Source organism: Spermophilus citellus, assembly GCF_964194105.1.
Source record: "Spermophilus citellus genome assembly, chromosome: 7".
In the NCBI taxonomy this organism is placed as follows: Eukaryota; Metazoa; Chordata; class Mammalia; order Rodentia; family Sciuridae; genus Spermophilus; species Spermophilus citellus.
In genome coordinates, this window is record NC_138188.1 from 38,987,942 (window position 1) to 39,011,805 (window position 23,864).

The 23,864-nt window shown below is 36.9% G+C and overlaps 1 protein-coding gene across 22 annotated transcripts in view; it reads right to left on the minus strand.

The window, feature by feature from the left end:
• TFDP2 (transcription factor Dp-2) overlaps positions 1-23,864 on the minus strand; it is a 176,120-nt gene that overhangs the window by 124,630 nt on the left and 27,626 nt on the right. For 9 of the 22 annotated variants that reach the window (XR_014022999.1, XM_081301684.1, XM_081301702.1 and 6 more), the window contains 3 exons: positions 16,293-16,322; positions 12,133-12,233; positions 1,173-1,239 (listed from right to left, as the gene is read on the minus strand). The exons of 3 other annotated variants lie outside the window; for them this stretch is intronic. Coding sequence is in view for 10 of the 19 variants with exons in the window: in XM_081301684.1 (XP_081157810.1) it covers positions 1,173-1,239; positions 12,133-12,147 (82 nt within the window). In the remaining 9 variants the exon portion in view is untranslated. Of the gene's footprint in view, positions 1-1,172; positions 1,240-12,132; positions 12,234-15,009; positions 15,250-16,292; positions 16,323-23,864 lie in introns of those variants that run through there. 10 more of the 22 variants (XM_081301696.1, XM_081301695.1, XM_081301687.1 and 7 more) reach the window with 8 other exon arrangements.

Here is a 23,864-nt window from a genome sequence, read left to right on the forward strand (position 1 = left end):
GAGGCAGGAGGATCACGAGTTCAAAGACAGCATCAGCAAGGGTGAGACGTTAAGTAATTCAGTGAGACCCTGTCTCTAAATAAATAAATAAATACAAAATAGGGCTGGGGATGTGGCTCAGTGGTTGAGTATACTTGAGTTCAAACCACCCAAAAAAAGATACACATTGAATGATATTGCTGATTTCTATATAAGTTCTTATATTCCAGGATCAGATTTATGATATAAGCATCCTCCAGTAAGCCATATATTTGTCATAGGAGTATATGCATGTATGTTTTTATATGTAAATATAAATGTGAACATATATATAACATACAGAGAAAAAAACATTTTATAATTTTTCTCTACATATTTTCCTGTAAGTTAAACGACTTGAAAGGACTCTCAAACAAGAAAGGGAAAAAAATAATCTGAATAGCCTCAATTGTAATAATATCATTAATCAAGAATCTCTAAGGGGGTGCTGGGGCTGGGGCTTGGCGGTAGAGCGCTCGCCTAGCACGTACAATGCGCTGGGTTTGGTCCTCAGCACCACATAAAAATAAATAAATAAAATAAAGGTATTGGGTCCAACTACAACTAAAAATATATATATATATATATATATATATATATATATATTTTTTTTTTTTTTAAATAAATAAAAGAATCTCTAAGGGGCTATAGCTCAGTGGTAAAGTGCTTGCCTTCCACATGTGAGGCACTGGGTTTGATCCTCAGCACCACATAAAAATAAATAGATAATGTTGACTGTCTACAACTAAAAAAAAAAAAAAATTAATTAAAAAAAAAAGAATCTTGGGGCTGGGGATGTGGCTCAAGTGGTAGCGCGCTCGCCTGGCATGCGTGCGGCCCGGGTTCGATCCTCAGCACCACATACCAACAAAGATGTTGTGTCCGCCGAGAACTAAAAAATAAATATTAAAAATTCTCTCTCTCTCTCTCCTCTCTCACTCTCTCTTAAAAAAATATATATATAAAAAAAAGAATCTCTGAGAACCTAAGGAAAGCAATAGAGAAAAATCACACCAAAACCCTCTACCTCTCAGAATAACTTTCATAAAACATAGATTATGTGTTATATAACTATAGTATTTCTTACAGCTGCATATTTTACAAAACAAATACAATAAAACTAAATTCAAATAATTTTTATTCAGCAATCTTACCTTTTGTTGGACTGAGATTCTGATCTATAAATCCTCTTAGTTCTGCATTTGTGGAAGTCAAACCAACCTGAATAAAACAGTTTAAAAAATTAATAATAGAATAACAAGCTATTTTATACCTTCTACCAGAAATCCAAATCAAATATTCTAAATAGCTATGTGAAATGAATTATATCAACCATAGGGAGTTATAATTTTTGGATGGGGGCAGAGTGGTATTGTGGATTAAACCCAAAGACTTACACATGCTGGGCAAGTGTTCTATCACTGAGCTATATCTCTAGCCCTACTTAGTCTGAGACAGAGTCTTGCTAAATTGCTGAAGCTGACCTCAAACTTAAAATCCTCCTGCCTCAGCCTCCCAAGTAGCTGGGATTATAGGTGAAAACCACTTTGCCCACTTTTCATATTATAAAAGAAAATGTGGTCATATTTCTTGAAATGAGGAAAATATGAAATGTTCAAATTAAAATTAATAAAATACTGGACCAAGGGAATAGCTCAATAATAGAGAAATTCTCAAGCATGTGTGAGGCTTTTGGTTCAATCCCCAGGAGAGCCCAAAATGACAATAATTATCATCATCATGAAATATTACTTGTACGCAGAACCATACTCTATCAATTTTACCAATAATTTGTTGTTGTTGTTTTTGGTAATGGGGACTGAATCCAGAGGTACCTGCCACTGAATTATATGCCTAGTTCTTTTTATTTTTTGACAGGGTCTTACTAAGTTGATAAGGCTGGCCTTAAAACTGTGATTCTCTGGCCTCAACCTCCTGAGTCCCTGAGATTGCTAGAATTACAGGTGTGTGCTTCCATGCAAAGTCCCTGATAGGGAGAGTTTTCTGAAAACAAGTACTGTGACAGCTCAAGTTGCTATCAAATTAGTGAAGGTACAAAGATTAATTCAAATTCCATCATAAGGCTGGGGACATAGCTCAGTGGTACAGTACTTGCCTACCATGCACAAGGCCCTGGGTTTGATCCTCAGACCTGAGGGGGGGAAAATTCTATCATTGGGACTAGGTCGTAGAGCACTTGCCTAGCATGTGCAAGGTGCTGGGTTAAATTTCCAGCACCAAAAAAAAAAAATTAAAAATAAAAAGCCCATCCTGATTGATGCCCTTATTTTTTTTTTTTTTTTTTTTTAGCTGTAGGTGGACCCAATACCTTTATTTCATTTGTTTATTTTTATGTGGTGCTGGGGATCAAACCTAGTGCCTCATGCATGCTAAGTAAGCACACTACCACTGAACCACAACCCCAGCCCGATGCCCTTAATTTTTAATGTTCTTAATCACTATCTACAATGCTTTTCAAAACTATGATATGTAAGGGGCTGGGGTTGTGGCTCAGAGGTAGCGCTCTTACTTAGCATGTGTCAAACACTAGGTTCCATTCTCAGCACTGCACATAAATAAATAAAATAAAGGTCCATTGACAACTAAAATAAATTTTATATATATATATATATATATATATATATATATATATATATAGGAAGGAAGGAAGGAAGGAAGGAAGGAAGGAAGGAAGGAAGGAAGGAAGGAAGGAAGAAAACCATGACATGTAAGGTATCATTATCACAATGCAAAGTAAAGTGGACTGGCCTCATGTTCAATTACTTGGGTCCACACTGTGGCTCATAAAGCCTACTAGGTGTATGGCCTTGGTCAAATCATGCAATTTCTTTATCTACAAATTGAAAGGGGCCTGAAGACTGGGTAAGGGGTTCCTTCTGGCCAAAGCAACTAACTCAATCTGAATCAAGGACACAATTTCTGGCTCAAGGACACAATTTCTACCTACACTAGCTCAAGGGAAGCAAGTCTCCGTCTACACTGTCTGAAGACAAGTGAGTCCCCACTTATACTGGCTCAAGGTGCACAGCATCTGCACTGAATAGGAGAAGGAGGCCCGTAGTCCAGGCCTTGGAGAGGATGTCTGCTGGGCTCCTGCCCTAAGATCTCCCTTTTCTCTCTTTTTTTAATTTGCCTTTTGTCTTCTTAATCTTTGGAACATCAATTTTATTATGCAATCTGTGAGAAACAGAAATTTATTAAGCACCATCTCAGAAGGATGAAAGAAAGAACAGGGATGAGTCAGGCAGGGTGAAGTGTCCCAAGGAAAAGTCTCTGCTGTCTCTCACTGATGGGGGCAGAGGAGGCTCCTGGTGAAGCAGAGGTGCACTCCTGGCTGGAATGTGGGAAGCCTGAGCCAGCTGACACACCTCATTCCTGCAGCTGTTTGAGTGCATGCTTGACCAATATCCACACCACGTCAGGACCTACAGAACTCAGGGTCTTCTGAATATCCATTGGTCTGTCTGTCTCAGCTCTGTGTATTCACTGGAACCACTGTATCTGAATCTAGCATGTTTGTGTCCTCTTTCCACTTGAGCCACAAGACACAAGACAACTGCTGAATGCAGGAGGCAATCCTCCTTACCACTTCTTGATAGTGCCATGGGATTGCCCTGTGGAGGTACCTTGGGAGGACATGCTTCCATCTTCTGTGACCCATCTACTGAGGATCAGCCAGGGGTTGGGTCTGTGGGATACAAGGGCATGCTAGGAGCCTATGCTGCCAGTGAGGGTCCTTGCATGCAGAAAGTGGAAACAATGGCAAGCATACTGACACACCCACCACCCTTCTGCCCTGACTGCTTGGCCTCCTTATGCAGCTGCTGCTAACAGGGCAGGGAGAAGGTGAGAAGGGCAGACTCAATGGCACTCCTCTTTGGTTGGACATTGGAAGGATCCACAGGGCCTAGACAAGGCCTAAGCCCCTGATGCACAGGCTTCACCTGGAATGTGCAGCTTGCCCCTGGTGCTGGAGTATCAGGGGCTTGGGCCTCCAATTTTTGATTTGCCGGGAACATCCAGGTATCATAAGGGTCATAACCCATATCAAAGATGGCTGTTATGATTGCAGGGTCCAGGTGTTTGGGAAGTGGCTCACTAGAATGACTGGGTAAATACTCTCCACCTTGGCTTAGCCATGGGTACCCCATTATCTGCTCCCCTGTGGACCTCTGCATGGGGTCCACCATCAGTATTTGACTGATGAGGCTTTGTGCTCCCTCAGAAACATGTGCAGAAATACTGTGCTTGCACTATCTGCACTAGCTTCTTGCTCTAAATGGGCACCTCCCTGTGACCATAGAATATAGAAGGACACCTAGACTCCAAATGCTCATGGGGGTGGGGGCTTAATATTCTTTCCATAGGACAACTTCAGGGGCAAAATGCAAGCAATTGCCCCAGAACTTGTTCAGCTTCAGACTAAAATGACCCTGGTGCTCAGGCTGAAGTGGATGAGTTTGATGTTGCCTCTGGAATCCACCAGGATGTTATCCACTTTCAGGACTAGGTGCATGATGCCTTTCTCGTGGCAGCAAGACACAGCACTTGCCATCTGCCTTAATGATCGATCTATGGATCTCCTCCTCCTGAATGCCACTGACATTCATCTGTCCCGGACCTGCATGTTCCATGACAATGTAGATATTGTCAATGGTCTCCATGACCTGAAAGAGCTAGATCATTTTTCTCTTTTTTCATAACACTTAAGAACTAATTAATTCATTTTTTGTAATTCAAATGCTCTACTAGCAACAGTTTCTTTTTTTCTTTTCTTTTTTTAGTTGTAGATGGACACAATACCTTTATTTTGTTTTATGTTTATGTTGTGCTGGGGATCGAACCCAGTGCCTCACACATGCGAGGCAAGAACTCTACCACTGAGCCACAACCCTGGCCCTAACAATAGTTTCTTTTCACCCAGAGGTATATTATCAGAAATATTTCTACATATCACTCATAACAGATAAGTAATTCTGTTAAAGTAGATATTAGATAAGTGGTATTTAATATACCAAATTTTTATGATACAACTTAGACTAAGACATCTAGAAAAGAGCTTCTGAATTCTATACAGACAACGGTACAGATACTTTTTCCTGTAAGTATTCAGTTGAAGTAAAGCTAACCCTTTGCAACAAAATCTGCAATAAATTAATCCCAGCAACACAGGATGCTGAGGCATGAGGATTGCAAGTTAGAGGCCAGTCTTAGCAACTTTAACAAGACCTTCAGAAAATTCAGCAACTTCAGCAACTTAGAGATCCTGTCTCAAAGTTAAAAATACAAGGGACTGGGGATGGGGATGAAGCTCAGGGGTAAAGCAACCCAGGCTTCAATCCCCAGTACCAAAACAAAATTGCTCACAAACAGGAATGTTAAATATTCAATCTGTTGAACATCTGTTGAAGAGTGTAGTGTATAAATACTAACATGCCCTCTTTTATAAACTCTTCTATGAAGAGAGAAAGGCAAAACTTTTCTTGTTCTACTTTTAAAATAAAGTAATTAATACTAAAACAGACTTTAATATATTCATTCCATGGGCTGACGTTGTAGTTCAGTGGCAGAGCACTTGCCAAGCACACGTGAGGCACTGACTTTGATCCTCTGATCCACATTAAAAAATAAACAAATGAATAAAATAAAGGTATTGTGTCCATCTAGAACTCATATATATGTACATATATATATTCATTCCATGCTTGATACAACATGATCATTTACTACTATATTATAATAACTTCAAAAGGATCAGTTTATACCTTTTTGTTATTGTATGACAATAATGGCAAAAAAAAAAAAAAAAAAAAAACCTCAATTAAAACCACACATTCTCAGTAGAGAGCTCACAGTTACTGGGTTACCGTTATGCTTAAACACCTGCTCTTCATAACCAACTTCTGTATAGTGAAGTAGCAAGTGATTCATAAACTTTTTGAGCAGTTGTACACCTGCACTTTTTAATAATCAAATTATACTCTAAAAATTTAGAAAAAGGTCAACTGAAAGTCAATATTGCATGCTAATTTTGGAATCACAAATGGAGGAAACATGTCTGTAGCTAATGCTTATATAAATACTACCAAAATCTGTTTAGTAAAAGCTTAAAAATATGTATTAATTTCTGCTTTCATAAATTGTAGTTTAAAGACTCAAAGAAAATACATTTGAAAGAAGAAAAAGTTGGTTTAAAAAAGGCATGTTAAAAATATTATTCTTGGGCTGGGGATGTAGCTCAAGTGATAGCGCGCTCGCCTGGCATGCGCAGGGTGCTGGGTTAGATCCTCAGCACCACATAAAAGTAAAATAAAGATGTTGTGTCCACCAAAAACTAAAAAATAAATATTAAAAAATTCTCTCTCTCTAAAAACAAAAATTATTCTTTCCTCATTCTACCTACTTAAAAAGGAGCTGTATTTCACTGAGCCACAGAAAAGAGTGAACTCATACCTCATGGCACATATTTTGCTTAGTCAGGTCCTGAGAGAAGCCTTCCCATCTGGGTATTCCTTAAATATACATATATACATATATACATGGGGATAACTGGGAATTAAACTCAGGGGTATTCAACCACTAAGCCACATCCCCAGCCCTATTTTGTATTTTATTTAGAGACAGCGTCTCACTGAGTTGCTTAGCACCTCACGTTTGCGAAGCTGACTTTGAACTCGTGATCCTCCTGCCTCAGCCTCCCCAGCCACTGGGATTACAGGCATGCACCACCACACCTGGCTTAAAATATTTAAAAAAAAAATTTATGTACATTTAATGTATATAACATCATGTTACAAGATATATATAATAAAATGATTACTAAAATGGAACAGGCTCTGGGTATACCAGTGCCAGTGTACACAGTCAATAATGCTGAATAAAAATACTCAAATCTAATTTGTAAGAATAAAAACATGCTCCCCAATAATAACATTATAACTTCATTAAAAAAGTGAATATTTCTGGGGCTGGGGATGTGGCTCAAGCCGTAGCGAGCTCGCCTGGCATGCGTGTGGCCCAGGTTCGATCCTCAGCACCACATACAAACAAAGATGTTGTGTTCGCCGATAACTAAAAAATAAATATTAAAATTCTCTCTCTCTCTCTCTCTCTCTTTTAAAAAAAGTGAATGTTTCTGATTGACATAACTGAAAGAAAACAGGACTCAGAGTGAGATGATATGTGCTCAGAGGTAAGCTCTACCCATCAAAGGCAAGACAGTTTTGGAACAATCACTAAAAAACGAGGATAATACATATGTGCACAAAAAAAAGCTCCTCTGGTCAAATTAAATAACTATGAGAATGTTTTGTTAAAGACAAAGTAATATTTAAGTGGAGGTTGTTTTTCAAATGCCAGTGGCTTCCAATACCTCATCTCTGGCATAGACAATTTCCAAATAGAAATGCAAATGACCGGGGCTGAGGATGTGGCTCAAGTGGTAGCGCGCTTGCCTGACATGCGTGTGGCCCGGGTTCGATCCTCAGCACCACATACAAACAAAGATGTTGTGTCCGCCGAAAACTAAAAAATAAATATTAAAAAAATTCTCTCTCTCTCTTTAAAAAAAAAAGAAATGCAAATGACCAACAAACATATAGAATGCTAGTTTAAACTAACAGTAATCAAAGAAATATAATGTCATATACAGTTGTTTGCTGATTATGCTGGCAAAGATTCACAAGAAAATCAGAGAAACAGCATTTCTCTATTAAATATAACCCTGATAAATACATAAATCTGTCTAATCTTTTGTAAGTGAAATTTAACATTATGAATCAAAAGCTCAAAAAAAAAATCACTCACATTCTGGGATCAGTAATTTCCTAAGATTTTGCCTCATGGAAATATTCTGAAAGCCAGGCATGGTAGCCCATGCCTGTAATCCCAACAACTCATGAGGCAGAGGCAGGAGAATTGCAAATTCAAGGTCAGCCTCAGCAATTTAGCAAGACCCTAAGAAACTTATCAAAGCTCTGTCTCAAAATAAAAAGGGCTTTGGTTCAGTAGTTAAGGGCCCCTGGGTTCAGTCCTTGGTACCAAAAAAAAATTAAATTAAAAAATTAAAAATAAAGGAAGGAAGGAAGGAAGGAAGGAAGGAAGGAAGGAAGGAAGGAAGGAAGGAAGGAAGGAAGGAATGTTATAGAAGTATCAAGATAAGAAAAGGCATTCATAGGGGCTGGGGATACAGCTCAGTTGATAGAGCGCTTGCCTTGCATGCGTAAGGCCCTGGGTTCAATCCTTACCACTGCACATAAAAAAAAAAAAAAAAAGACATTCATCATAAAGATTAAGTAGTAGATTACAAAACAGAATGAACTTGTTTTATTTTGGTTGATATATTGACATATTCATGTATATACTACTTGCCTTTCTAGGCAAAAATTTGCTAATAAGCTCTAGGTTACCAATTTTTTCTTTTCTTTCTCTGTATTCTCTATTTTTCTGCAATGCATATTATAGTTCATGTGAAGAAGTTTCATTGACAAGGCAAAAATTAAACTGCAAATTCTATTTCAAAGTCTCTTGTACACTCAGTGATTTTAAATTAGAACACACCTGCATTTTTGGTCTAGAAGACTATCACTAGATACTAGGTATTATTTGATAACCATTTTATCCCAGATACAATGAATATAGTGTGTTCTCCCGATCTCTTCTTTTTAAAAAATAACTCATTCCATGTAGTTGTGTCAGGAACACTAACATTAAAGAAGCTTAACTGTACTACAGCAGCAGCAATGACCCAGGCCTGGCCACTTATGATATCCACTTTCTCCTCCACAGTGTTTAAATATGTGAACCAAGTACAGTCAACCAAAGCTCCTCCCCAGAAAAATCACAAAAAAAGAAACCTCCTGTCTTCTTCTAAGATAAGTGTTAGAAGGCCCATGTCGGCCATTCAGCTCCCAGGATGGAAAGAGACATACAGTGCCCTGGCATCATCACTTGATCCTGTGAATCCAGGTGTCTTTAAAGCCAGAAGAGTCTAGACTTTTCAGCTACATGAGTCAACCTATTTCACTTTTTGTCTTTAGCTGGTTTTGTTGTTGTTGTTGTTTATTTTGTGTTTTCCCCTTGAGACAGGATTTCCTAAATTGCCAATGCTGGCCTCAAACTCAAAATCTGCCTGTCTCAGCCGCCTGAGTAGGTGGGATTTCAGGTGTGTGCCATAGTGCCCAAATCCGTAAGCTGTTTTGAGTAGGATTTTTATCATTCCTACCACAAGAGACCTACTATGGCATGGAAATGGCAAAAGAACTCTTCACAAAAACTATTTATATAAGAGAAATGCAAAATGAGAAATAGAAATTATGAGTGGACTGTGGCTTTGGCTCAGCAGTAGCGCACTTGCCTGGCATTTGTGAGGCACTGGGTTCGGTTCTCAGCACCACACATGAATAAATAAAATAAATAAATAAAGGTCTACCAACAACTAAAAAAATTTTAAAAAGAAATTAAGACATAAATAAGTATATGAATGTAAGTATACTGATGCTTCCATAAAGGGCAACGTCTTCCACACCTGAGTCACTTCTCATCAGTGTGAACACAAGTGATCATTCTTTTTGAAACATTTTTTTCACTTGCTTCCCAAATCACCAGAATATCCTTTATTTCTTCCTGTCTTTGATACCATTCTCTGAATCTCCTCTGATGCTTCTCATTCTCCCCATCTTTAAGCTGGATAACACTGTGCTCACACATGGTCGTCATGTACTCTCCTTTCATGCACTCACTGTGTAATCTCACATGGTCCCACTGCTTTAAAATAATTTTAATATGAAATAACTCCAAAATTTTACCTTCAGCCAGAAGCATTCCTCTACCTAGGCAATATCCAACTGCCTAGCCAATAATATCTCCACTGGATGTTTTTAGGTTTCTTAAAATTAGTATGTTCAAAACAGAACTCTGAATTTGCCCCAAGATCCTGCACCTCCCCAAGAGATCCTCTTCTCATTAAGCAGCATGGCCATTACTGTGACACAAGCCAAATACCAAGAAGTCTCCTTTAACCTCTTTCTTGGTGCCATATATTAATTAATCAATCCTGATGGCTGACCCTTAATGATAATGAAGCAAAATCTGTATCTGTTTAAAGTTATTAAAGCACATTAGAAATATGTTAAGGTTCTGGAATTATAACCCAAAATTAGAAAACAAAGATAAGAGACCCCCCAGTGCACACCTGAAACCACAAGTTGTAGCAAACCCTATATATGCTGTTTTTTCCCTATATATATACATATCTATGATAAAGCTTAATTCATTAATTAGGTGCAGCAAGATATTAACAACAATAACAATAAAATAGAGTAATTATAACAATACAGTATAATAAAAGTATATGAGATGGTCTCACTCTTTCTTTCCAAATATCTTAAAGGAAGCACTTTACAGCTTCTCTTTTGTATATCTGAATTACCAGCATAGCTACTCTTGTACTTTGGGGCTACCTGAAAGCAAATACTGTAATACTGCAATAGTAAATCTATTAACTGACAAGGCTATTCAGTGGCCAATAGCAGGCAATACATGCAGCATGCATAAGCTGGATGAAGGGATGAGTCACATCCCAGGCAGAAGGACAGTGAAAGGTTTCAGCATACTACCCAGAACACAGCACAATTTAGGACTTATGAATTATTTATTCATGAAATTTTCGATTCAATATTTTTAGACCATGGGGGTAGGGGGAACCCTACTATAAGGTATTACAAGGTAATAAGGGTTTGTTTGTTAATGTTATTCTTTGGATGTATAATGGGTAATTAGAACTATTTGTCTGACTCACAAGAAGCACTGTATGATATCTCCTCATACTGTGGTGGGCTCCTAGCAGCCATTTTACACAATATGACAATTGCTTCTCCCAGTCTCAACTAACTAAGCCACTAGTGGATGTCAGACTCAAGCTTCCCAAGGAGTCTGAAACTGAAGCTGCCTTCCTTCACACCTCTCACTGTGAACTTGCTGGTCCCTTAACATGCAGACAGAGATGCTGAGAGGGGCTGGCTGGGGAACTAAGGAAGATAGTCTTCAGAGGAGGAGAGGGAGGGAGAAATGAAGCAGATGCACAGTACCAAAAATAAAGATGGAAAGCAAACACTGCTTTAATGCCTGGGAGATTGCTAATTTCTGGGCCTGTATCTTTCTGAAGGCCTAACTAATTCCTTGAGGCAACCCTGCATCCTATCTTTTTATCTAATCCCAGTCAAACATTCCTACACAGTACTCTGGGAATGGTAAAGAAGTCATAACAGATTATTTCCCTATATGTTTCACTGTTTATTAAGGCATAATCCTTCACAATAACTGGAAACAAACATCTGAATGGGAAACAAACTCCAAAATGACAGCTTGAAACAAAGGGGAAAAATGAATAATTTATCCAAAACATTTTAAAGTCTAGTGTTCCTTCCGAAATCACCTGAGGAAGTTAGCAATATTCTTTTCAACAACATCTGAGCACACACATTTCCTTGAGTAAATATGAAAGGAAAAAACAAAAAAAAAAGCTTAGCCAGCTGCAGTGGTGCACACCTATAATCCCAGCAACCCGGGAGGCAGAGGCAGGAGGACTGCAAGTTCAAGGCCAGCCTCAGCAACTTAGCGAGATCCAATCTCAAAAAAATAAAAAGGACGAGGGTATCACTCAGTGGTTAAGCACAACTGGGTTCAATCCCAGACCAAAAAAGAAAGAAAGAAAAGAAAAAGAAAGAAGAAATATGTTAAAGCAAGAAGTGACTTGTTCAATAAGGCCAAGTAACTCTCTAGCAAGTTCCAAAACAAACTTATTTTAGTCCCCAAAAGAAAAGGGAGAGAGGTGACTTTATGGAAATAGCAATTTTGTAGCTACTGAGGTGAAACAATTTGGTACCAATGTATAAAAATATCATCATGTTCCTCAGAGTACAGTACTCAATAGCACTGAAGTTTATTTTATTTCATTCATTATATAAACAAAAACAATTATAAATCCATGCCAGGAAATTGAATTAATTAACCAGAACAGTGAAAAAATATGCACAGGAAAAAGTACAGGTCACTTTAAAAATCACTTACATTAAAAAATTTACAAATACTTACATTTTTTGCCGTCATGTCAAACTATTTAAGATTCTGTAAAGCCATTAAAAAAATCAAAAACAATAAACCTTCATCTTCAATTAATTCTTTAAAAGAATATCCTGTTAAAGGGAAAAAAAAGGAACACTATTGTAGTAATAATAATAATAGGCAACACTTATGTCATATTTACTATGTGACATGCATTGGAATGCATGTCACAACAGCACTATGAGATATGAGGAATTGTCACTATGAGGAATTGTCACAACAGCACTATGAGATATATACCATTTAATTCCCATTTTACACCTAAAAACTAGGGTTTAGAGCAGTTAAGTAATCTGATCAAGATAACCAACAAGTAACATACCCTGAGCTCTGATATATTATAGTATGTTCCTTTAGCTAATCCACTGAAAGAAATACCAGGGCTTCATAGAGAAATGGTTAAATTCAGAACAAGGCAGAAAGTGTACAAAATAAACTTAAAACGTCTTATTGTGCCTGAAGTAAAGAAGGGCTCAAAAGAAGCCAGGCACAGTGGTACACATCTATAATCCCAGCTACTTGTGAGTCTTAGGCAGGAGGGCTACAAGGACTTAGTGAGACTTCGTCTCCAAAAAAAATTTTTTTAATGGCTGGGGATACAGTTCAATGGTATAGCACTTGCCTAGCATGCAGAAGGCCCTGTGTTCAATCCCCAATAATGTTAAAAAAAAAAAAGAGAGAGAGAGGGGTGGGGGGGGGGGTTCAAGAACCACCTGAGGAAGTTAGCAATATTCTTCTCAACACAATCTGAGATTGTGTCTCAGAGGTAGAGCACTAGCCTAGCATGTGTGGGGCCCTGGGTTCGATCCTCAGCACCACATATATAAAGATATTGTGTCCACCTATAACCAGAAAATTAAAAATTTAAAAAAATAATAATGGAACAAAGAGAGAGGGAGGGAGGGGGCAGGGTGGGGAGACAGAGAGAGATGGAGACATGTAAATCATACATAGGAGCCAGTTTAAAGGGTATAGAACTGAACGATTTGGGTCACCAGAGCACCAAAATATATAAGGATAGTAACAGATTATAAATCCAATGACAAAAATAATAATCCAAGATCATTACAGATGAGGGAGAAAGAAAAGCTCTTCTTTGTAGTATAATGCAACTAATAAATATAAATGAACGATGCAGTCAGTAGTAACAAATAAAGCAATAAATGGTAAAGCTAGTCAGTGGAAGCATGATGAAAACAGGATATTTACATATTTATATAATCTTGAAAAAAACACACCTATTAATTCAAACTTTCTAGTGAAGAAACCTGGCACATACTGCTTTAGTCAAGAAATCAAAGTCACCAAATGCTAACCAATGGGACAAGTGCACTAGATGGATATCATTTCTGAGTTGTTTCTGGCCAAAATGAAAAATCTAGATCTAATCATAAGGAAAAATCAGGGAAATCCAACTGTTAATGTTATTCTTTGGATGTATAATGGGTAATTAGAACTATTTGTCTGACTCACAAGAAGCCCTGTATGGTATCTCCTCATACTGTGGTGGTCCTAATTCTACAAAAGGGATACATGATTTCTGTAAAGACAATTATTGGGTAATTGAAGACAATATGGGCACAGACTGGATGGTAGTATGGTTTCAACATTTCCTTTCCTGATTTTGATCAATGAGCAGTGAGGTTTTGAATATCTTTTTTTCTCAGAAAAACATATTAAAATATTTAGGAGGGATGGATATAACTTACCCTCAAATAATGAAACAAATATGACATGGATATACAGAGGAAGTAAGAATAATAAAGCACAAATGGAAAATTGTTTACATAATTGTTACATTTGGGGAATCTGAACAAAGGGTATTCAGGAGTTTTCTGCCCTACTTTTACAACTTTCATTTTTGAATTATTTAAAAATTAAAAATTTAAGAAGGATTAAAAAAAGTCAAAGATCATAAATAATGGGAACTGGAAGAAATGGGGGCTACAAATGTCTCCTTTATATGCTGCAATTTGAATCTACAAGTAAAATGGAAATAGAAGAAAAATAAGATTTTTTTTTTTACTTTTCAACATAATACAGTTTGTAATTTTTCAATACCAAAGAAAACAAACTGTCCAGTGAAGCATGTAGGCCTACAATCCTCAGTTACTGAGGAGGCTGATGCAACATCACAAGTTCTAGGTTATCTTGGGGAATTTGGCAAGACTCTATCTCAAAATGAAAATTGAAAAGGACCAGGATGTTGCTCAGTGGTAAAATGCCCCTGGTTTCAGTCCCCACTACCCAAATAGATAAATAAATTTAAATTTGATAAATAATAAAACACAAGTTCCTGATGGCTCATTTACCAAACTACATTACATGTTTGACCCAAGAATTTAAAAGTGAAGGGCTGGGGTTGTGGCTCAGTGGTAGAGCGCTTGCCTGGGCAATAGGTTCGATCCTCAGCACCACATAAAAAATCAATAAATAAAATAAAAGTATTGTGTCCATCTACAACTAAAAATACTTTTTTTAAAAAAGAATTTAAAGGCTAACATATAACTATTATATTTTGAAGATTAATGTTTTAAACAAATTGATGTAATGTCTATATAGAAATCTGTGCCTATTAGGTATGAAACATCTCTTTAAGCACAAATCTATAAAAAGTTGTCCTCATATGTGACCACCAAGAAAGTTGCAACAAATTTCAAGGGGAATACATATATACAGATTATAGTATCTGGTCACATATAATTAAATTAGGAGTCAACTATTAAAAATTGTTTAAAATAATATATGTAGAAAATAAAATTATTAAACATTCCATGAATTTATAATATTTAGAACTGAATGACAGTGAAAATAATAAAAAATATTTATAAAACATGTGATATCTACCTTTTTATTCAATAAGCCACCAATTTTAAAACTTAAAAAGTAGAAACTCAAAAAAGATGGAAAGAATGTGCATAAAAATAATGAATAGAAAAAAAATCAATTAACAAGCTATTTCTAAGTCTCCTGCTTAAAGTTAGACATTTAATAAAGTCACAATGTAGTAGAATGAAAAGATCATGGACTTGGGCTTAACCTCAGCTCTGACACTTAGTGTAAGCTCTTAACTTCTTGTAGCTCCATCTGGAAAAAAAAAAAAAAAAAAAAGAATACTATGTGTTTCAGAGTCGTGTTAGGAGTAAACTGGATATCATTTATTAAAAGTAAAAATCATCACATCTACCAAGTCAAAGTGTCAAATACCCTCCAGTTTATACATTAAATACTGGGAGCACTTCTAACCACAAAAAAAGCTCAATCTAAAAAAATTTAAGATTATTTTATGACCTACTGAAATACAATTACAACAAAAAACAATGAACTCTTTCCCTCTTAAATATGGTTTGAACATGTGAAAATTTTAATGCATATACCCAAGGAAGATACTATTCTCTACCCATTATCATTTTTCCCTTGTTTCTTAAAAAGTTGAAGGTGGCAATGTATCCAGCTAAATGTGCTACATTCTCATCCTAGATGAGCTGACCATATAACATATAATTCTGGCCAATGAAATACAAGCCTTGTTGAGTTGACTACCACATCCAGCTACTAGGTTTCTCCTGTTCCCTTCTCCTCATTTCTTTGGGCTCAGAGAACAGCTGTAATGGCATCTGCTTTATTTCTGAATTCACTCAGTATGAAATTTCTTAAAGATTGTGCTGTTGAGTGGCACTGTGCTATTCATACAAATAAAAAGAAATTAAGAGTATAAGTATTTCAGTACACAACAGTAAGAGGCTACCTGGTGCTGGGGATGTAGCTCAGTGGTAGAGAGCAAACAAAAGGTCCTGGGAGGGAGAAAAAGGAAGGAAAGAAAAGGAAGGAAGGAAGGCAGGCAGGCAGGCAAAGGGGAAAGGAGAAAGGACAAAGGGAGGGAAAGAGGAAAGACAGATGGGCACTAATTTAAAAAAAGAAAAAAGGAGAGGGAATAAAAGAGGGTACCTATAAAACTACTGCATAGCCACATTAATGAGCTTGACAGAACAAAGTGCAATTTTGTTTGGTATTCCCTATGTATCTCCTTACCAGATAGAGATCAGCACAAACTAGAACCTCTAAATGCTGCCTAAATGATAAAGGTTTGAAATACTGCCAAAGTACATGGATTAATTGAGCAAATTTACCTTAATATCTCTGTGTCTCAATTTCTTTATCTGCAAAACAGTAATAGTACATTTGTTTAATTGCATGAATCAATACATGTAAAATTTCTAGGTCACTACCTAATACAAGGTAAGCAATCAGGGAAAAAAATTAGTTCACTGATTTCCTGCAAGAAATTAAGGCTTCTTCCTCCAAAATAAATAATATATAATTCTCACACAGTAGAAGTGAAAAATAACTATAACATAAATGGAATTTCAAAACAGGGAGGAAAAAAGGGAAAATTTTTAATTGTAGTTAAAAAAAATGACTCAACTAAAATTAACAACGGTAGGCAATAGTCATTCATTCATTTACTTATCCAGCAAATACTAAACAGCCACTTAAGTACAAGGAACTAATCCAAACACTGGGAACAGCCTAGTGGATGAGAGAGTCTATTATCAACAAACCTTCAAATGTAATTGTTTTATCTTCCACCCCTCACTCCAAAATGCACAAAGGTAACATTAATGAAATAAAATTACACTTAGATAAACATTATAAAAAGAAATAAGATTGTAATAGAGACTTCTTTCATTCAATTAAAAATCAAGACATGCTTTATTGGCTTTGAGCAAAAGTTTAACCTTTTAATTAAAATACACTTTTTAATAAAAAACACTTTTAAAACTTTTGTATTTTCTTTATGAATTATTTGTAAATGTGTAATACATGTCTTAAACCTTCAAAAATGTCTACAAAGTAAATAAAAGAAGCAGGGAATGTTTCAAGAAGTTGCCATCTTTGGCAGTACTGACGATTCTGAGATAAATCAGTCATGCGCACTGATGCATTATGTTTATCCAGACTCAACAATTGCACAGTTTTTCCTGCCACCAAGGTCTTCTGCTAGTTAAAAAAATAAATAAATAAATAAATAGTATTTCTTCTTCCAGCTTCATGAACACATTATGTCAAGCTCAAAAAGTCAATCTTTTGACCCCACCATCTGCCATGATCTCTTGTCAGTTTCAGACAATGCAACCCCACAGATGGTCTCAAAATGCAAGTCCTTCGTCATTCCAATCACAATTTCATAGCTCTAACTACCAAGCCTTTTAAAATGGTCTACCAATAAAAAATAAATATATATACTTATATATATCTATATATATTATATATATTTACTTATATATGTCTGTGTGTTTGTATATATATATATATATATATATATATATAGAGAGAGAGAGAGAGAGAGAGAGAGAGAAGAAAGCAAAAATAATTACAAATAAATCTGTAGAATTAAGCAGTAATATCACTTGAATCGGGGCTTATAGACTTTTTTGATCCTGAAAATAAAAGAGGCTACAAAAAATTAAAATTTCAGAAAAGGCAGCATATTTAAATAACAAACATTACTAATTTTATAAACCTGCTTATTATTCAAAGTTTATAAAATACACAAAATAAGGGATTTGGGGTGTAGCTCAATGTTAGAGCATTTGTCTAGTACATGGGAGGCTCTGGATTGTATCCCCAGCACCACAAAACAACAAAACAAAAAATAATAAAGCAAAAAGAAACTATTAGTCATATTGGGAGTACAATCCAGTGGCAGAGTACATGTTTAACACATGCAAGGCTCTGAGTTGTTGAATCCCCAGCATTAAAACAAAATGAAAGGACTGGGATTGTGGCTTAGCGGTAGAGTTCTCGCCTAGCATGTGCAGGGGCCCTGGGTTCGATCCTCAGCACCACATATAAATAAATGAATGGAATAAAGGTATTGTGTCCAACTACAACTAATATATATATATATTTTAAAACATGAAATAAAAAACCAAATACCAGCGATAAGCCCACCCATCAGAGGCAATCACGGTAACTGGCACAAAGTCCTTCAGCATTCTATGTACTACTTTTTTTTCCACTGTAGTAGTACTGGGGATTAAACCAGGAGTACATTGCCATTGGGCTACATTCCCACCCCACCCCTATTATTGAGACAGGGTCTTGCTAAATCATCCAGGCTGGCCTTGAACTTGTGACCCTCCTGCTTTAGCCTCCCAAGAAGTTGGGATTACAGGTATGCACCACTGCATTCAACACTTTTTTAAAAATTTTGTTCTAGTTATTTATACATTCCATTTTGACACATTGTTCACAAATGGAGCAAAATCAACTTTTGATATATTGTATTACAAGATATTTCCATAGATGGTGATAGTAAGTAGCTTTCTAGGCACTCTCCCAAGCACTTCACATGTATGATATCATATACTTCTCACCACAAGTCTATCAGAAAAGTATTATTACTGTTTTTATTCTACAAAAGATAAAATTTTTAGAGGGATGCAAGATGGTGAACTGGAGGGAGACTGCATTGCTTATTGCTCTGAGACTCAGGATTCAAGCAGAGCAACTACTGTTTCTCTGCAAGGCAGCCCTAAATGCCCACTGATTCCCCTGCTGTTTATCCCCTATTAGCCTACTGTCTACCAGCATATTACCTGCCTTTTGAGCACAGATCCCTTGCTGACTGCTGCCTACTGTCTGTCATTTGCTCATTTGACCACCTCTTGCCTGTCCATCACGCGCTGCCCATGTCCACCTGCAGATAGCCCACCAATAGCCTGCAGACTGCCCACAGGCCACCAGCAGATCACCTGCTGCCCACTAGTCCATTGTCACAGTACCCGCGGTTTTGGTTACACGTGGCTACTGCCATCTTGAGAAACACTAACCAGGGCCTGCAGGTTTGCTGCCTCCACAGCCATCTCCTCCGGGTGCAGCCACCTCAGTCTGGGGACACCAGCCAAGGCCTAGAGATATACTGTCGGGGTACCTGCAGATCTGGTTGTACCTAAGGTCTTCCTGCTAGGTGTGCTAGTGGCCACTATCTAGCTGCCTCTCTGCAGGGTCTCTCCTTTGTGTGAGCAGCTGTCTAGTGGTCTCCCTGCAAGTCAAAAAGGCATTGAAATCTGGGGACTGCAGCAAGGCAGAGCCTGGGGAATCTGAAGCCCAAGTCTGTCAGATTGCAGCTGGGTTTGTGCGGGCCAGTCTGGATCTAGGCCAGTCTGGATCTAGGCCAGTCTGGATCTAGCAAGCTGGTGGAAAGCAGGAGACTAGGGGCAGTTCCAGGAGCAGGGCGGCCCAGGTTAGAGAAACTGGAGAAAACAGGACTGTCTCCAGCACCCAACAGAAGGAGCCAGCTATAACTGCAACGGGTGGAAGAGAGTGTGAGAGCATCTTGCTATAGGCTCACCCACCCAACTGGTCTGGCACCTAGTAGAGCCACCATCAATCTTCAGACAACCCCACTTATCAGTAAAGAAGGAAAGCTGAGAAAATTTTTGAAAGCCAATGGAAGCTATCATTCATTTTCCTAATGAGAATTTCCCTTTTTTTCTTTGCCTTCTCTCTCATATCTCTACCATCTTTGAATCCAAATATTTTTCATGCATCAATTTATTGAAATGGGATGTCTGAATAGCATATTATAGTTTTGTTGTGTATCCTTATTTTTACTTTTTTTTAATCTGTATATGTTTTTTCTCTCACCTATCTGTCTCCCTGGATTCTCTTTCTTATTTCTCTGATACTAACAGCCAACCTCTACTAATTCCTCCCTCACTCTTACTATAAATTTTTTCCTCTATCTTCTCTCCTTCTCCCTCATAAACATCACATCTCACAGTACTTGTGTTCCCTCACTGAACATCATTAGAAACGATAAATCCTTTTGGCAAACTTACTGTTATTATATTATAGACAATAATTGAACACATCGTTTCTGTTTATTGTAACAAAACTGTAGATTCCTTAATAGGAGTTATTTGGTTTAAGGTTGTATACTGTTTGCATTTGGTGCTGTTAATATTGGTCTCTCCCTTAAATAAAGCTGAGGTAGTGGAAGCCTTTAGGGACACTATAAGACTATAGGGTAGAAACTACCACCTCAGATCCATACCACTAGATAAGACACACAAACAACATGAAAAAACCAGGGAACAAAGCCCCTAATGTTCTAACAATAGACTGACCCCCCCCACACCATAAACAAAATAGATCTTCCAAACAAAAATTAAACAAAGAAACTATAGAGCTAAATAATACAATCAATGATTTAGACTTAACAGACATATATAGAGTATCTCATCCATCATCAAGTGAATACACTTTCTTCTCAACAGCACATGGATCCTTCTGTAAAATAGACCATATGTTTTGCCACAAAGCAACTCTCACCAAATACAACAAAATAGAGATATTACCCTGTATTCTATCAGATCATAATAGCTGGAATTAGAAATTAATGATAAAATAAAAAACAGAAGCCACTCTCAACACTTAGAAACTAAATAGCATACTCTTGAATGAATAATGGATAGCAGAAGACATCAGGGAAGAGATAAATTCTTAGAGGTAAATGAGAACACCAATACAACATCAAAATCTTGGGCTGCGGATATAGCTTGCCTCAAATGCACAAGGCCCTGGGTCCAATCGCCAGCACCAACAAAAAAATAAACAAATAAATCTCCAGGACACTATGAAGGCAAAGCTAAGAGGAAAGTTCATTGCATGGAGCTCATTAATCAAAAGTATAAAAAGTCAACAAATAGGGGCTGGGGCTGTACCTCAGTATTAGAGCATTTGCCTAGCATGGGTGAGGAACTGGGTGCGATCCTCAGCACCACATAAAAATAAATAAATAAAATAAAGGTCCATCTACAACTAAAAAAAAATATTCTTTTTTTTAATATTTATTTTTTAGTTTTTGGCGGACACAACATCTTTATTTGTATGTGGTGCTGAGGATTGAACCCATGCTGCGCACATGCCAGGCGAGCGCGCTACAGCTTGAGCCACATCCCCAGCCCCGTGAAAAAAAATATTCTTAATAAATGACCTAACAGTACATCTCAAAGCTCTAGAAAAACAAATCAACATCAAAAGGAGTAGAAGACAGGATATAATTAAAATCAGAGCTGAAATCAATAAAATTAAAACAAAAGAAACAACTGAAAAAACAAAAAAAATAGTTCTTTGAAAAAATAAAATAAAATTGATAAACCGTTAGCCACGTTAATGAAGAGAAGGAGAGAGAAAACTCAAATTACTAAAATTCGTGATGAAAAAGGAAACATCACAGAAGACACTATTGAAATACAGAAGATAATCAGAAACTATTTTGAAACTGTATACTCCAATAAAATAGAAAATCTAAAAGACATCGACAGATTTCTAAAGACACTCAGACTGAATCAGGAGGACATACACAAGTTAAACAAATCAGTTTCAAGCAATGAAACAGAAAATGCCATCAAAAACCAAGACCAGACAGATTCTCAGCTGCATTCTACAAGACCTTCAAAGAAGAACTAATACTAATACTCCTCAAATCATTCCACAAAATAGAAAAGGAAAGAACCTTTCCAAACTCATTCTGTGAGACTAGTATCACCCTGATACCAAAACCAGACAATGACACATTAAGAAAAGAAAACTTAAAAAAAAAAAAAAAAGAAAGAAAGAAAACTTCAGACCAACATCTCTGAGGAACATAGATGCAAAAATTCTCAATGAAATTCTGGCAAATCGCATACAAAAACACATTTAAAAGATAGTGCATCACAATCAAGTGGCATTCATCCCAGGGATGCAGGGTTAGTTCAACATACAGAAATCAATAAACGTAATACATCACATCAACAGACTTAAAGACAAGAATCATATAATCATCCCAATAGAGGCAGAAAAAGCATTTCACAAAATACAGCACCTCTTCATGTTCAAAACACTAGAAAAACTACGGATAGTAGGAACATACCTCAACATTGTAAAAGCTATCTATGCAAAGCTCAAGGCCAACATCATTCTAAATGGAGAAAAATTGAATGCATTCCCTCTAAAAACTGGAATGGAACAAGATAAGGTTTTCCTTGAAAACCTAGCCAGAGCAATCAGACAGACAATATAAATTAAAGGGATACAAATAGAAAAAAAAAAAAAGAACTCAAAGTATCACTATTTGACAAGGACATGAATTTATATTTAAAGGATCCAAAAAATTCCACCAGAAAACTTCTAGTTCTAGTTCTATGAAGTGGGGGAGCTGGGGATATGGCTCAAGTAGTAGCGCGCTCACCTAGCATGCATGAGGCATTGGGTTCGATCCTCAGCACCACATAAAAATAAAATAAAGATATTGTGTACACCTAAAGCTAAAAAATAAATAATAAAAAAAACTTCTAGTGGAATTTTTCAGCAAAGTAGAAGGATATAAAATCAATACCAATAAATCAAATGCATTTCTATACATAAGCAATGAATTCACTGCAATAAAATTAGAAAAACTACCCCATTCAAAATAGCCTAAAAAAATAAATAAATAAACTACTTGGGAATCAATCTAACAAAAGAGGTGAAAGACCTCTACAATGAAAACTACAAAACACTAAAGAAAGAAACTAGAGAAGACCTTAGAAGATGGAAAGATCTCCCATCTTGGACAGGCAGCATTAACATTGTCAAAATGGCCATGCTACCTAAGGCATTATACAGATTTAATGCAATAAAAATGCATTCCTATTAAAATTCCAATGACATTCTTCAGAGAAATAGAAATGGTAATCATGAAATTCATTTAGAAAAACAAGAGACCCAGAAGAGCCAAAGCAATTACTACAGAGCAACAGTAACAAAACTAGACATGTGGACCAATGGTACAGAATAGAAGACACAGAGACAAATCCACACAGATACAGTTATCTCATACCAGACAAAGGTACCAAAAACATACATTTGGAAGAAAGATATCTGAGTATTCTACTACTCAGCTACATTCCCAGCCCTCTTTATTTTGAGTCAAGCCTCGCTAAATTGCTGAGGCTGGCCTCAAACTTGTGATTTTCCTGTCCTGGCCTCCCAAGTGGCTGGGATTAAAAAGAGGTGTGCACCACCATGCCCACTGCATTCTAATTCTTTAAAAACCAGTAAGGGCTGGGGATGTGGCTCAAGCGGTAGCGCGCTGGCCTGGCATGCGTGCGGCCCGGGTTCGATCCTCAGCACCACATACCAACAAAGATGTTGTGTCTGCCGAGAACTAAAAAATAAATATTAAAAAAAATTCTCTCTCTCTCTCTCTCTCTCTCTCTCTCTCTCTCTCTCTCCTCTCTCACTCTCTCTTTAAAAAAAAAAACCAGTAATATCAGCAATATTTTATAATTCTTTCATAACTGAAAAGCTCTCTCATTCCTTCACTATACCAGGTAAATTTATATTCACTATCAATAATCCACTTATCTAGCAATCAAACTACCGTAACCAAATGGAACAAAACTCTAACCTTTAAAAAAAAAAAAAAAAGTCCCCAGTGTGCTCAAATTAACTTTTACCAAACCCAAGCACTAATAACGGGAGTCCTCAAGCCTTATTTCATCTTCTTGATTTCATTTAACATAAATTCTTCGTCAATTTGCTTAACTTGATTTTCAGACCAGAAGTCAATCATACTCAAAAGAAAAGATGAGGTAATAGGGAACAAATGGAACCAAGCACAGTGGCACACACCCAGAAGCCCAGGAGGCTGAGACAGGAGGATCACA